This window comes from Simochromis diagramma, unplaced genomic scaffold (assembly GCF_900408965.1).
Source record: "Simochromis diagramma unplaced genomic scaffold, fSimDia1.1 OVJJ01000321.1, whole genome shotgun sequence".
Lineage (NCBI taxonomy): Eukaryota > Metazoa > Chordata > Actinopteri > Cichliformes > Cichlidae > Simochromis > Simochromis diagramma.
The window spans coordinates 11,865,298-11,880,091 of NW_024386772.1; the positions used below are offsets into that span (position 1 = coordinate 11,865,298).

General features: G+C 43.5%; 2 protein-coding genes across 5 annotated transcripts; both read right to left on the reverse strand.

Moving 5' to 3' along the window:
* Positions 1–3,389: 3,389 nt before the first annotated feature.
* Positions 3,390–7,254, reverse strand: LOC120744709 (galectin-3-binding protein A-like). Of its 2 annotated transcripts, XM_040049243.1 has the most exons (5): positions 7,092–7,254; positions 5,986–6,189; positions 5,074–5,208; positions 4,684–4,975; positions 3,390–4,558 (listed from the first exon to the last, which is right to left on the reverse strand). In XM_040049243.1, the coding sequence occupies exons 1-5, from the start codon at positions 7,237–7,239 to the stop codon at positions 3,463–3,465; spliced, it is 1,875 nt and encodes a 624-aa protein (XP_039905177.1). In that variant the 5' UTR covers positions 7,240–7,254; the 3' UTR covers positions 3,390–3,462. The 2 variants fall into 2 exon arrangements, with proteins under 2 accessions (XP_039905177.1, XP_039905182.1); XM_040049248.1 differs by lacking the exon at positions 5,986–6,189.
* A 448-nt stretch (positions 7,255–7,702) lies between these two features.
* On the reverse strand, positions 7,703–14,563 carry cant1a (calcium activated nucleotidase 1a). Of its 3 annotated transcripts, none has more exons than XM_040049275.1 (4): positions 12,260–12,314; positions 8,988–9,656; positions 8,708–8,911; positions 7,703–8,618 (listed from the first exon to the last, which is right to left on the reverse strand). In XM_040049275.1, exons 1-4 carry the CDS (start codon positions 12,297–12,299, stop codon positions 8,248–8,250), a joined length of 1,284 nt encoding a protein of 427 aa, XP_039905209.1. In that variant the 5' UTR covers positions 12,300–12,314; the 3' UTR covers positions 7,703–8,247. The 3 variants fall into 3 exon arrangements, with proteins under 3 accessions (XP_039905209.1, XP_039905214.1, XP_039905221.1); XM_040049280.1 differs by lacking the exon at positions 12,260–12,314 and adding an exon at positions 10,984–11,110 and having other exon boundaries at positions 7,704–8,618; XM_040049287.1 differs by lacking the exon at positions 12,260–12,314 and adding an exon at positions 14,436–14,563 and having other exon boundaries at positions 7,706–8,618.
* Positions 14,564–14,794: the final 231 nt, after the last annotated feature.

Consider the following 14,794-nt stretch of genomic DNA (forward strand, 5'->3'; position numbering starts at 1 on the left):
AGCAGAAAAGCAGAAAGAACAGACAAGTAATGGAAAAGAAACAACCACTGACTTTGAGATTGTAAGGCCCCAAAAGTTAGAGGAAATAATTATAATCTGAAAAATCATTCATCTGTATAAGAAAGGAAACACTAATGTTTAATTTTCACCAGTTAACCTGTGAAGAAAGTGATCCATCGCAATACAGCCCTGCATTCTCCGATTTGACATGTATTTTCAAGTGAAGAATAAAATGGGACTACACTTCTGTAACTGTTAGAGTCACGTGTTTTACAGTTTTCAAGAGTAAACGGGTAAACAAACCGGGGTGCGTAGATTAAAAAAAGAAAAATGATAATAATAATACAAAAAAATCACCACCATGCAAATAGGTAAGAGTGCTTCATTGGAGACCTACTGTAGTGATAAATGTTTGAGGTTATTTAAACGTAACTGATGGAGTGAGTAGCTGCTCATTTCTCAAACAACCATGCAAAAACACATCTTTCTGTTTTAGAAGGGTCGAAATATTAGCGTGCATTAAATAAAGAGAACAACTAAAGAGACTGCTGAAACTACAAAAACTGACAGTGGTGAAGCTTTGTCTTCCAGAAAGAAATGTGGCTGCGTCTTTGATGGTCGTGTTTGGAAATGAGTTTTGGTCAAATCAAATTAAACAGCAGAACTCAAGGCTAGGCTTTGGGGATCAGGACTAAACAGCTGCCATAAGAAAATCACTTGGCAGAGAGGATTTTTTTTTTTTAAAAGGCTTCAGTTTGCAACACAGTGTAGAGATAGGGCTCTGGAGTTATGGAAAAAAGGACATCTAATCCAAATTTACCCTGTTCCACAGTAAATTTGTCTTCCTACTTGTCAGAAAGACAAGCAGATGAAATGATGCACCCATCGTGTCTGGGGTCTACAAGAACAACCCGGGTTGGTGGCTTTGGGGTGCTTTAGTATGTGAGGTTCAGATTATGGGAGAGTGGTTCAGTGAGCATAAGATATCATTTCCACGCATGGACTGGCCAACACAGAGACCAGACCCAAAACCTATTGAGAATCTCTGGGATGAGAAGACTTTATGGAGCAGTACGACTCTGTCAATATTAACAGAAGAGCTCACCAAATAATAAACTGTGGATGGAAATAAATGTTGTGGCATTGCATTAGCTTAAAAAGATGCCAAAGCAAATGCATACCAATTCAATTCAATTCAATAAAACTTTATTGATCCTGAAGGTTGACCCCGAAGGAAATTGGGTTAAGGCTGCCGACCTTTGCCAGCGCCACCTTACCCTTCCGACCATACATACATTACACAAACATCACATGGGGTAGACAGGTCAGAGAGGTATAACAATGGAAAATACACAACATGAGGAGAGACGAGGAGAAAAAAGATCTCCCCCCAGACTGAGCTCCAACGGGGAGATCAGTTTGAGAACAGAAAAAAACACCTCAGCACATAGCACATGAATCATCACATCTGACAACATGGAAGACATAAGCTTCAAAGGCATTTGGAGGGGGTGGGGGGTGAGTGTAGGTCTGTGTCAGTGTGCATGCATGTGTGTGTGTGTGTTCCGTGTTCAGCCGAGAGAAAGTGTCCCTTCACCCGGTTAAGCAAAAGTCAACAATCTTCGGTCGACTCGGGTGGCCTTGAAGGAGGGGGAAGAGAGTCACAACACAGTCTTGTTATCTAAAGGAGAGAATTGTTATTCCTGTCAGCTTTTGCCTTGAGAATCCAGCTGGCACCAGGGGGGTCGTATGAGATGAAGATGATAGCTGTTTTGGTTAGTGCGAACAAACTGCTTCCAATTTTACAGTTGGTCTAATGTCCGTCACTGGTCACCAGGTCTCTCAATTCCTGTTGTTCTTCTTCAAGATGTTGTCCATAATGCAGAGCCATGAGCTTCTCCAAGATCTTATCCATATTGTGTTCCAAAAAAAAACACAGTCTGAGTACTCACAGCCCTGCCCATCGTCTATCATGTTGGCCAGCCTTGTGGGATTTTGAGCAGCTGTAGCCGCTTCTTGTTCTTCGATAAGCCAGGTCTGAGCCAGCTCCAATCAGCCAGAACTCTGTTATCATGGTTCCGAATTGGTAGATGTCATTCAAAGTCCTCCATCGAGAGTGTCGCCAGACACACGACGCAACCGACCATCGAGTATCCGGCAGCAAACGTCTCTGCAGGACAATCAGGCTCTCCCAAGCCTAGGAGTTGTCAGTTTCGTTAAGGGACCAGTTGATCAAATCCATAATTCTTCTTTAGGTTTTTAGAGAACAAGTCTGGGAGACTCTCTTAGGGTTAGAGAATAAGCAAGACTATACAAAGACATGAGAAGCCAACCAGGAAAGATAAGGGAGAGGGAAGAGGGAGAAGGAGAAGGAGAATGTGCGACTGCCTCCGTCAAGAGCCAAGAGAGAAGGCAACAAAGTAATAGAGCATGTTGGTTTATTGGTTTGTTTTTTATTCAGTGGCAGTCAAGAGGCAACTTAGCCGGCCTCTTTTGACGATCGTTAAGGCCTTTAGTGGACTAGTAGCTAAACTGTCCAGCAAGATTATAATCTTTAAAGAAAACTAACAAAATAATGAACATTAGAAGTAAAAAGTCCAAATCCAGAGTCCAATTTGGGATTACTCTGACTATGACTGCGTTTTAGATTAAAGCAAGAATGTTGTAGTGAAATGAGATAAAATATTTATAAAGGGGGAAAATCCCACAAACCTCAAAGTGTACTTGAAAAGCTTGCAGAAGAAGGCTAACCTAGCTTAGGTAAGAGAGCACGCCCAACCCCCATCCCCAGAAGCAGAAGCTAACCCCAGGAAAGGCAACGTGACAGGCAAGGCAATGTCATCTGGACCAGCTGTCTTCCCACTCTTCATAGCAGCCCTCACTTCCTCCTTAGTAATCCTTTGTCTTTCCTTTAAAGGTGGAAGTACTCCTTCCACTTTTAAAGGACACTCTTCACTTCTCCTTGATCACCCTAACCTGTTGCGCAACACTTCTCTCTCTCTGCTTAGCCAGTTGATAAAAGTCCTTTTTTCCTTCCTTAGTGTCTAGCCTCACGTACAATATCAGTTGGCCGTCTTGTCCTTAAAAATTGGATTATTGTGCTGAATTAGATGATTTGACTGTAATGACATCTGTGTGATGGGCCACCACATAAGCGCCCAGACTTAACAGTGTAAATCCTGGCCTGGTGATTTTTATGACAAATGTCGAATTTATCAGACAAACACAAAAATGGTATAGAACTCGCATTTTATCTGTCAATAAACTATGCTAGGATGGTTATATGAGGCAAAAGATATTTTTTCACATATTTGTCAGAAATACTGGTCAGTAGTCAAAACAATTATGACTCACATGGATAATATTGGTTGTTTCTTTATTACTTCATGGGTTACAGAGTGATTTGGTCAGTTATTGAGAACACAAAATGATGAACGCATTGATCCTGAAGCTGACGCTGCATCACACGTACTCTGGTGTCACTACAATCTGGTAGGTGAACTGGTCACCAGCACAGGGATAAGGAAGGACCTGAGTAGCATTTGCAGAGATGGAAGCCATATTGCTTTTGAAGTCCTGGATTTGACAAACATACTGGCCCTGGCAGACCAGCAAGATCCGGTTACGAAAGAGGATTTCACTTTGGCTGATGTAGTTTTGGGGTGTCAGCTTTGCCACAGGAAAAGACTCACATCTCACACCATGGTTTGAACATTCCTGCCTGTTCATGAGAATATTTGCTTGCCACCTCTTTACAGTGTCCTTGAAGATGAGGCTGTTGTGAACAGGTGTGCTGAATGACTTGGATCTGGTTTGACTGTAGGAAGAAGTTTCATAGCCATAGCCGTGGATATAGCGGTTATTGTAGCGCTGCCGTTTGTCAATCGGTCTTGAGTGGGTTTGAGAGGATGATGTTCTGATTGAAAGCTCTAAAACGATGCTCCAGGGCTCAGCAGTGTAAATCCTGGGCTGGTAATCATTATTTTCTTTGCCGAACTTTTGCTTTGTCAGATTACTGAAGAGGAGCACGTTAAACTGAAAAGCTTTCAACATATTATCACGATACACGGTCTTGTGAGTGCTGTAGAGCGGAGAGCTGGACTCGATCACATACAGCTTCTCAGCAGGAATCATAGGAAAACGAATGCGTCCCAACAGATCAGCCTGCGTTTCCAAATCGATGGAGTCGCCTTTCTCACTGATCCATCTCTCTACAGACTGCAGCACAAAATATTCATCTGGTGCCACCAAATCTGAGCGAGTAAGAAGAGCTCTAAGAAGCCCCACTGAGAGGCCGGACCAAGCTGGAGACCTGGTCAGGTTTTGGTAGTTCCAGGCCATGTACTGGACACAGTTCTCCTCAAGCACTAAGTCCTTGGTCTCCACTGCATACTTGTAAAAAGACACCTGGTTGTGAAAGGTGGAGTCTTCTGGGAGGATTTTAGAAAACAGTCGGCCAATGTCCTCCATCAGCTGCTTTAACCCAAAATTAGAAGCCATTTGGTGGAGACACAGTGCAGAGGAGAGGGTCACATCCATCTTACGGGTGTAAATGTACCTAATGAAGATCAGACTATCGAATATTAGAATTTGTACACATTTGTAGATGATTGCAAAACATTTAGATGTTTTAAAGAATAAGTCATCTACTGCAAATGCAGCAAAACATTACGTTCATTATACCTGATGAAGGAGGTGAAATGTGGCTGGCAGGGCAAGCTGAGGTTGACTGTGATGTTAGTAATCCCCACTGAAGCATTAAAGAATGGGATTTGTGACAGGATCATTTTGTGAGCACAGATGGTTTTCTCACTTATCTCTGGGGTCCCATCCTCCTGTTTGTTCCCAGTAGGACTCTGCACTACGATCAGGAAGTCACAGCCATTTCCATCATCAAAGATTTGGCCGAGAAAGTCAGAAAGAATGATGCCGTGGTCCAGTGATTGTGTAGAATCATTAATGTCCACATTAATGCCTGAAAAAGAATAATTAATTAAGCATTGATGCCACATACCACATCAGTGCTATTATGGGTTCTACATAAAGTTTTTTTGTAAGAGTTTTGATACCTACTTCCTGTTTCACAAACTACTCCAACATCCTCTTTGTGCGTGCAGTCAGTTTCTCCCCAGCCTTTGAATTCACAGGTGAAGAGATGTGTTTCTGTGCCTTTACAATTGATGTCATCCAGCCAAATAGGTCCAGGCGCTACAATGGAAATGGACACAACACTGAAAAAAACTGAATCATCTTGCCATAACATATTAGACAGCACTCATTCACTCACCTACCCTTTTGTTAGGTACACCTTGCTGAAACTGGGTTGTACCTCTGGGTTGTTTACACCAAATTCTAACATTACCATCCACATTGTGTAGCAGAAATCAAAACTTAGCACACCAGGAAACAGTTTTTTCAATATCCTATTGTCCAATTTGGGCAAGCCCATGGAAACTGTAGACAGGGTGACTCAGTTTGTGCAATCTGAGCCTGCAAATTGCAGACAGGGTGAAACAGGGTGACACACACTAAGTGACACTCTCTGTGTCACTGGCCATTTACCTTTGACCTCTGGCATCAACAAGGTATTTTTGCCCAGACATCCGATACTCACCGGATACTTTTTCTTTTTCAGACTGTTCTACAGGTGCTTGTGCAGTGAAATCCAAATAGATCAGCAGTTTGTGAAACACTCACACCGGCCATCTAGCACCAACATCCATGCAACATTCAAAGTCACTGAAATCACCTTTCTTCCTTATTCTGTTGCTCAGTTTGAACTTCAGTGACTCCAACCATGCCTAATTTCCTAAATACACCGAGTTGTGATTGGTTGCTTAGAAATCTGCGTAAATAAGTGTACCTAAAAGTGGTTGGTGAGCGTACACATACATGTAGAGTTGCTTTGTTTAAACTGAAATCACAAACTACAATTTCAATCATTTCACTGCCCTCTGGTGGTGGATCAGTGGAAATAAAAGCCACCTTGTCCGTAGTCCTTCCCAGTCACAATAGATTTGGCTCCAAGGAAGTTGAGCTGGCGACACAACACCTGGGCGTCAGCCATGTCCCAGTTGTCGTCACACACTGTGCCCCATTTCCCATCATGGTAGATTTCCACACAGCCCTCTGACACGTTCTTAGAGCCAAACAGCCTCACATCACCTTCACGTGGCTCATGATTTCTGTCTATTCAACATAATAATATATTCTTTTTTTAAAAAGCCAGAGTAAATGCATACATTTTTATTTCATATTGAACAATATTAATATTGTTAGCTCATTTTGCATCCTGTAAAAGATCAATTAAAGCAAAATAAAACAAAACTATTTTTATGACACTCTATTCCAACCCTGAATTTTCTGTTTTGCTTTTTGGCTTTTGTTGCTCTCTGAACCTTTGAATTAATTAAACACATTTTTATTTATATTTTGCCAAGAAACTACAACAATGAAATGACCGTCTATGAGTAAGCACTTGGTGACAGTGGGGAGGAAAAACTCCCTTCTAGCAGGAAGAAACCTCTAGCAGAACCAGGGAGGGGCAGCCATCTGCCACAGCAGCAAGACATTAATAATAACTGACAATAACTAATGATTAAATACATATTGGATAAACAGAATGAAAACACTATTTCTCCTGTATCTTGGTTGAGATAAAACAAACAAAAAAGTAAACAGGCCTTAAATTCTAAAATCTAGTTAATGACTAAATCTGCCTCCCTTTTTAGGAGACACAACCTCGTGAGCTATTTGTTCTGAAAACACTGAGAAAGCAATCAATCGCTGCTGCATCCCACAAATGACTTCATTCTGTGTATAAAAGGTGCCTGATATGAAGTACATCAGTTAAAAACTATTCCAAATCAGCCAGTACATTTATCAAAGATAGTCAAACAAGACTGCATGTAAAGAGAGCACAGTCAGAGCTTCAGGTCTCCAAAGCCCGAGAGCCGTTATGTAACTAACTAAATGATCATAGTCATTACATAACTTTGACACTAACGTATATTATTTACACTTTTTTATTATTATGTGTAATTATAAAACTAGGAATATACTTAAAAGTATTTGTGGTTTGGATTACTCACTCAAAATGTCAAATTTGTATGCCCTTCCAGACGTACAGAAGTAGGAGAAGACAAAGACTATTTCGAGGCGGGAGCATTTCCAACAGCTAGTGCACGACTCTAACACAAAGACAAAAAAATAAGAAGCGGCAAATGACACATGCTCCATCTGCTTTACGTCCTAAAATTATCCTCCAAAGAATAAATAATCAACCTGCTCAGTACTTCCAAAGAGTTACTATATATTTCCATGAGATAGAGAGGAAGATCTATTCAAATTCAAACTGATAGCACAAAAAATCAAAAGCTGAAACTTTAAATACAAACTTACTTAAATCCTTACGTGCAATAAAAATGCATTACCTTCTTTCCTGTGGTTACGAAGTTGTGTTTGAGGTCTGTGAGCACATACCTGATTGCACAACTGCTCTTGGTTTAACAGGAACTTGTTTGAGGACAATGTCTAACTTTGGCAGATTGTGTTTTGAACATGTAAAAAGATATGACAGGACTCAGAAAATAGAAATTAAGATTTTACTCAGTCACCTCCCTCCACACACACACACACACACACACACACACACACACACACACACACACACACACACACACACACACACACACACACACACACACACACACACACACACACACACACACACAACCAAACAAAACTACATAGGATAAAATCACCAAAACAGTCTTCAAACAATATACAGGATTAAAAACAAGGCTTTTGCTATCCCACTGACAATACTCGTGTGGACAGGGTGATACTGTGGAAAATGGAGCAAAGGGGAAAAAACCTTAGACCTTCTGAGTGTGTATAGTGTGTGCATAAAGATGTATTTATCAGGGGAAAAAAACCAAAGAAAATCACAGTCTGATAAATTAGCTTTTGTACATTCATTATAAGAAAGGCTACAGTACTGTTTACGCCCACATTTGGCCTAGGAAGAACGCAGTCCACCACAACCCGATCCGCACATTCTTGAAACTTTACTCTTTCAGCCATTAGTTCTTTTATTTGTATTGACGATGTCGCTTCAACGGTTGGAGTTATGTGTTTTAGACTCAATGAGGAAGCAGCGAGTGCAAAAAGTTCAACAGTGACTGTAAACAAACTAGAACCACAGTGAAGTGGCCTCAAGTGTGAGTGTCTCTGTGTGTGAGCCCTCTATATAAACTCCAAGCCCTCATATTTTACATCCCCGATCTTAGTTTCAGACAAAAGGATGCGCCCATCAAGTGTGAAGGCCATAATGTACGTGGCAATCTTCCCAGCGTCCTCTTCAGACTTGAGCGCCAGGATGATCTGGTCATCAGTGTTGGGGACAAACTTGAAGGAGGAGAAACCGTGGGTAGGATTAAGTACACCCACTCGGCTGACTTTGATGTCGTTGAAATCTGGCGAGCAGCTAAGGACGAGGTTCGTGCCGCGTCTCTCGTCCGCCGTCTCTTCGTAGCGCTCGCTGCTCGCGCGGCGAGGAAGGAAAAACCAGCGCTGTAGGGTGTCGCTCCATGCTGCAGACTCGTGAATCAAATAGCCTGAGGAGATTCGGGGAAATACGGTAATGAGTAAAGCACGGAGATGGAAACGGAGGCGGCTGTTAGCAAGATCAGATCTGCGTCTTTACCTGGTTGCTCTATCCCTGCGGCGGACTTCAGGGATTTGTACTTGGGAACCCAGTTCTTGTGCTGTACGTCGCCTCTGAAGCCCACAACTTTCACCCATTCTGGATTGTTGTTGACAAATTCGCCTTCAGTGGTGGTCCACTCTTTCCCGAGACCGCCAACATACAGGTGCTCGTCCTTCACTGCCAGCCATTCGGCTTTGAATCCTATCGGATGAAGGCACCATGTAAATGCAAAGCAAATGAAAAGTGGAAACAAATCATCTAAAAGTGCAACACCAACCTTTTGCAACGCTGCCATCGCCATCGGGTAAGATGACCCAGGGTACAGCCTTTTCTCCATCTATATGGTAGACTACACCTGTTCTGTCATCGACACTGTAAAGCTTCCCATTGAACACCACCAGCTCAGACAGCTCCATGCCCCTGCCTTTCTCCGACAGGTGGCTTTCCAGCACCACCCTGTCAACATCCCATTCAACAGCCACCTTGTCACCGCTCTCTGACACCAGCAGGTACCCCCGCCGCATGTAGCTGAACCACGTCATCTTCTTGTCGCTGAGAGAGCTGGTGTCCAGGTCAGCGATGACGCCGATGCGATAGCGGGTGCCCTGCGACGTGCGCTCGGGTGGACTGAGGGGGTAGGTGTCGTTGTACTGCAAATCCGACTGGTGGCCGTCGCTCGGGTTGACTCTCCAGCTGCGTGAGCCGTAGGAGCGGTACCGTAAACCCGAGCTCAAGTGCATGAAAAACAGCAGGATTAAGGCCACAGAGCCAGCTACTGCCACGATGGGCTTCCACTTAAGGCGGAACCGGGGGTCGGTGGCATTGGCCATGGAAGCCAACATGGGGAGGCCTCCTACGGAGATACGCAGCGGGTTCATAGGCTCATTATGCTCAAGTCGAGTATAGCCTGGAGAAGCAGGCATGGGGGAACCAGGCTTGGAGTGACCTACAGAAAAATAGAGAGAATGTGAGTTCACTGTCAGAGAGGCCACTGGAAAATACTTCAGTCTGGTTCTCTGGTGTCAACATGGAGGTTATCGGAGATCCTTTTTTCAGCACCAAGCCACAGTGAGGTCATCTATTCACATAAAGTTGCTCTAGCCCAGGTGTGTCGAACTCCAGGCCTCGAGGGCCGATGTCCTGCAGGTTTTAGATGTGTCCTTGATCCAACACAGCTGATTCAAATGGCTAAATTTCCCCCTCAACATGTCTTGAAGTTCTCCAGAGGGCTGGTAATGAACTAATCATTTGATTCAGGTGTGTTGACCCAAGGTGATATCTAAAGCCTGCAGGACACCGGCCCTCGAGGCCTGGAGTTTGACACCCTGCTCTAGCCCTTACAAAATGAACATGTCACGGTTTGCCGGGGCAAGCCGTGTGGAATATGAAATAGGACCCAAAAGGCAGCAGCTCTGGTGCAGGTGAGTGTTTATTTACAGGGGTGTAAGTACAAACAGCGGTGGTGACAAAACATGAAACCGGAAACCTAAACTGGGTAAACTAATAAGACAAACCAGAATGAGGATGCAGGGAGGTCCGGAGAAATACATATGGGGAGACGCAGGGAGACCGAGGGGAAACAACACAGACGAACCAGCCACTACCATAACAGAAGACACAACTTAAATACACTCAGAGAACACAGGGAGATTACACACAGGTGGGGAACACAGGTGACACTGATAAACATAACGAGACAGGGCAGGAGTGAACACAACATGACGCATACTGACGAGAGACTGTCAAAGTAAAACAGGAAGTACACAGAGGTTCAGACAGGAGGAGAGAGAGCACGGGGAGAACACAGACATAACAGGCTGGGGGAAACATGGAATAAACACAAAGAGAGACGAGAGCTCATAAATACACAGAGGGGCACACAGGGGGTAAGAGTCACAAAGGGAAAACACTTAGGGAACACCACAACAGGACACCTCAGAAAACATGGCCTAAATAAGGAGCGAAAATACAAGGAACCAAGAATACTGGGCCAACATGGCCCAGGACCATGACAGAACACGTATCATACCTGTGAGCAAACACCAAAACTACAACAATGGGGTTGGTTGATCCTAAATCCCGAGCAAAGGTCGCAACCTCGGCTCGTAGTTAAAACACGACTTTCCAAAATGACAACGCAAAAGTATTAACAAAAAAAAGAAAAAAATCGAAAAACGACAATTAGTTTTTTAACCAAAAGGCTCATTTTCGTCATTTCTCTTAATCCACAAATGAGAGAATGAACGCAATTAAAATAATTAACTTCAACTTACACACTTCCATAAGCGATGGCAGGCAGATGACTCATTTCAGGTTATAGCTTCATTCTTTTCTTTTGGTTTAATTATTCTACTAAGTGTTAGAGTCAGAGCGGACAAAAGCGAGTCCACTGGTTGAACATTGATTGCTTAGAAGGAGGAAGAAACCGCTCTAGGTGAATATCAAATACAAATACAGGCCATCAAGCGCCCGACAATGAGTCTTGTCGACGTGGTGATGGGAGGAGCTTGCTCTGAGGTAATAAGAGGGCGGCTGAACAAGTTATTCAGGAAGTACACAATCACTGAGCAACTGTCACACTGATGAGCCGTCACATGTAGTGTAATGATATGGTAAACATGAGTGTTGAAATGTACAGTTGCCAATAATTCAAACTATCTATTGATTTACTGCAGGAAGTCCAGCCGCTTTAAAGATATATTCAGACATCTTCTGTCATATCTGAATATATCTGATTTTTTGTGTGCGTGAGCCGTTGTTCAAATATATAAAGATGGCTGAAGAAGGACAGAGAGTACAAATTAGTCATTCAATAAGCTGTCAGAAAACTGAAACATCCTGCCCTACCAGCTGTCCAAAAGCCCATTGTATTCATTAAAAATATATAAAATAAAGATTGTTACAATTGGATTAATCTGTCAGGACCTTCTGTCCCTTCTTCCCTGTTTTTATTTCAGGTAAATCATCCAAACTTGTGAAGTTTTCACCCCTTTTTGAATTGCAGCGTCCTAAATATTTTGTTTTCGGATAAAACACGTGATAGTGAGATAACAGATAAACAGCGGGATTAATTGGGAATAATTTAAACAACGCATTTTTATTTTACTTTACAAGCTCACGTAGAGCTGAAAGGCCTGTAACTTGGGAAAACTACATTCCTGTTATTTGCTTACACACCCAATAAACTAGTGCGTGTGACCTTTCAGCTGAATCAACACAACCCAAACACAGCAGTGGAACTGTCCGCTGTTAGAGGGTCTCCTGAAAAGCTCTGCAACCCTAAAGCTCCTCTGAGCCCAGCTGCCGCAGGATCATACCCCGAAACCTGAACGCGTTTCTTAAAGGGGAGCAGGATCTGAAAGGCTCTTTCATACGAGGGCCCTGAGCCAAACAGCCGTCCGTTGTGGCAGCAGCATCGGGTCTCCCTCTCTGAGGCCCGCCACTGTAACTACACTCAGTGAGTGGCTGAGAATAGAAACAGTGTTGCTGATTGACTGTTGGTGTAAAAATTGCTTGTGCCCCACAACACAATCAGATGACGCGGCTTACCCCTTCGTCTCCTCCTGCCCGCACGCTGATCCTGTGTCATTAAGTTTACTCCACAGGTCCTTCCACAAGTAGTCCTGAGCTCGAAAGCTGTCTTTCTCCCCACTGATCATTTGCACTGCAACCATGACTATGTTGCTACAAAGCTTGTGAACTTTACCTACACTTGGAGGATTATCACCAAGTCCAAAGGGGCAAAGCCTTTTGAGAGACAACGCAGTTCATTCAGTTTGTTACTAATCACCGCCTATGAATGAACAGCTACCGAGGGTTACGAAAACCTTTATTAAGTGCTCAGCGACTATCGGCATAAAGGTGAAAAGCCACAGCCCTGGACATATGAATAGAAGTTAGCTGCAAACCTACAATCAGAGGCGTTCCTGTGATGTAATCATTACACTGAGGACTGCGAGCAGCATAGTCGCACAGGAAACCTCACTGACTCTGAGACGCAGTAATGTCTGTTAATAAGTGATTAACACCTTCTGGACTTTAGTTGGAAACATGTTAAGAGCACAGACAGCTTCTTAAAAAGCAACCTTTCAGCTTCTCAGCCCGATACTTTCATGTTTCAGATTCCCCACGCAGTGAAGATGACCTAATAGACAAGACTGCAGCGCTGGGTGATAAGAAGACACTTAAAAGTTTGGGATGAATTTGAAATAGCCTTTGTTTTTAAAGAAAAGCACAGACGTTTCCCTCTAACATAACACTGAACTGCTTAGAATTGGCATCCTAGCTGATGGTGATGATGGTGAAAGGCTGCTCATTGGAATGATCACGTTCCACTTAGTTAAAAAGCTGACGGCATTTCTCCTAAAATGAACCAATAGATTTGGCTAGTTGTGTCTCTGCAGCTGCACCGCACCTCAAAACAACCGTTTGACAACATCAAACAAGCAAAATTAAAAACGTAAGAGTTCAACCTGAGCATCAGAATGGGGAAGAAAGGTCACTGAAGTGCCTTTCAATTTGGCATGGTTGCTGGTGCCAAACTGATGATTTTTCCACACAACCATCTCTAGGGTTGTGATCCCTAGAGGATGGTCCACAAGGGAGAAAAATACCAGTGAGTGGCAGTGGGTGGAAATGCCTCTCAGAGGAGATTAGTCTGGGCTGCTTCAAGTCGTTAAATGAGCACTTATTAGAAGCAAGGTATGCATGTCTGAATGCACAACACATTGCCCCTTGAAGCAGACGGGCTACAGCAGCACAACAAGTGAGATAAAGACTCCAGGAACACTAGTGGCCTTCATCGGGGTCATTCAGGCCACAAGCCGAAATGTGTTGGCCTTCTAATAAAGTTGTTCCCTAGTGTTTCATGTGTTGCTGGAGTCTTCACCTCACCAGGTCCAAGTGTGCCATGGACCTCTTCACGCACCTTGGAAGTAGGTGAAGTTGTGCCAGAAACGTTTGGATCTCTACAGCAGCAGAAGACCACACCAGGTGTCTCTCCTGTCAGCCAAGAACAGGAAACTGAAGCTACGGTTTACACAGGCTCACTAAAACTGGATAATAGATCAGAAAAATTACAATCAGACACATTATAGTCAAGCATTTTAATCTGTGTTTGCAGGTCTCTAAGTTACTTGAATAATTTAAAGTTCTCTAAACCCACCCCTGCCTGGTAGCAGCTGTGCATAATGTTGAGTAAGTGTCCTTTCAAGCGCCTCTCTGACCATAAACTTGCCTCTGTGCTCCCATAAACGATGACATCTGGTAAGGCTGACCTTCAAAGTGTGTGTGAGGCCAATAAACACTTTTACTGAGTACTTTAACTCGGGTTTTAAATGCCCTGCGTGTCAAGGAGCCACAAACAAATGTGCATCACACACTATGGACCTGATGTTACGTGGTTGCGCTGTCTGCAGATTCCCAGAAGATAACAGAAGCTGCGGGTGAACCAGGACAATACCCAAGTTTTTATTTCCAGGCCTTTAAGCGCTGAGACACTAAACCTGTAAGGGAATTAAATGTCTGCCGGACCATCATAGTTGATTTTCTCGGTGAAGAAGGCGAAGCTTTTGGACTGACACACGCGATCATCTCATTTGCAAGCGTGCTTTTAGCTGCTGTGGCTCTCTCCTGCCAGGAGCGCAGAGGTTAAAACGCAGATGCCGTCAGTAACGGCCACCTGAAACGTTTCCGATCAAACCCCTCCTCCCGCTTCGTTACTCACCGCAGATGTGGGATCTTCAGCTCTCAGTCCGCCGGTGGTCGGAGCTTGGATGTCATTATTGTGTCGCTTCCTTCCGCGGCCCCTTTTCCTCTTTTTGCGTTGTCCGGACAGCCGATCATTACTTCCTATGTCAGTTTGATGACGACAGCACCATGTCGTGCTTACGTGTAGTCGATGCAGAGGGAGGGGGGAGAACGCTGCCTTCAGGGGCTGTCGGAAATATGACAACTTAAAGTTTCAGCCTACCTGTGAGAATTATTATACTTTTATTATGTTTTATTCATTTCTTTAGAATTTAATTTAGTTTTACATACATTAAATAATGCAAAGAAAGACCAAAATTTAAACATGTCTCTCTA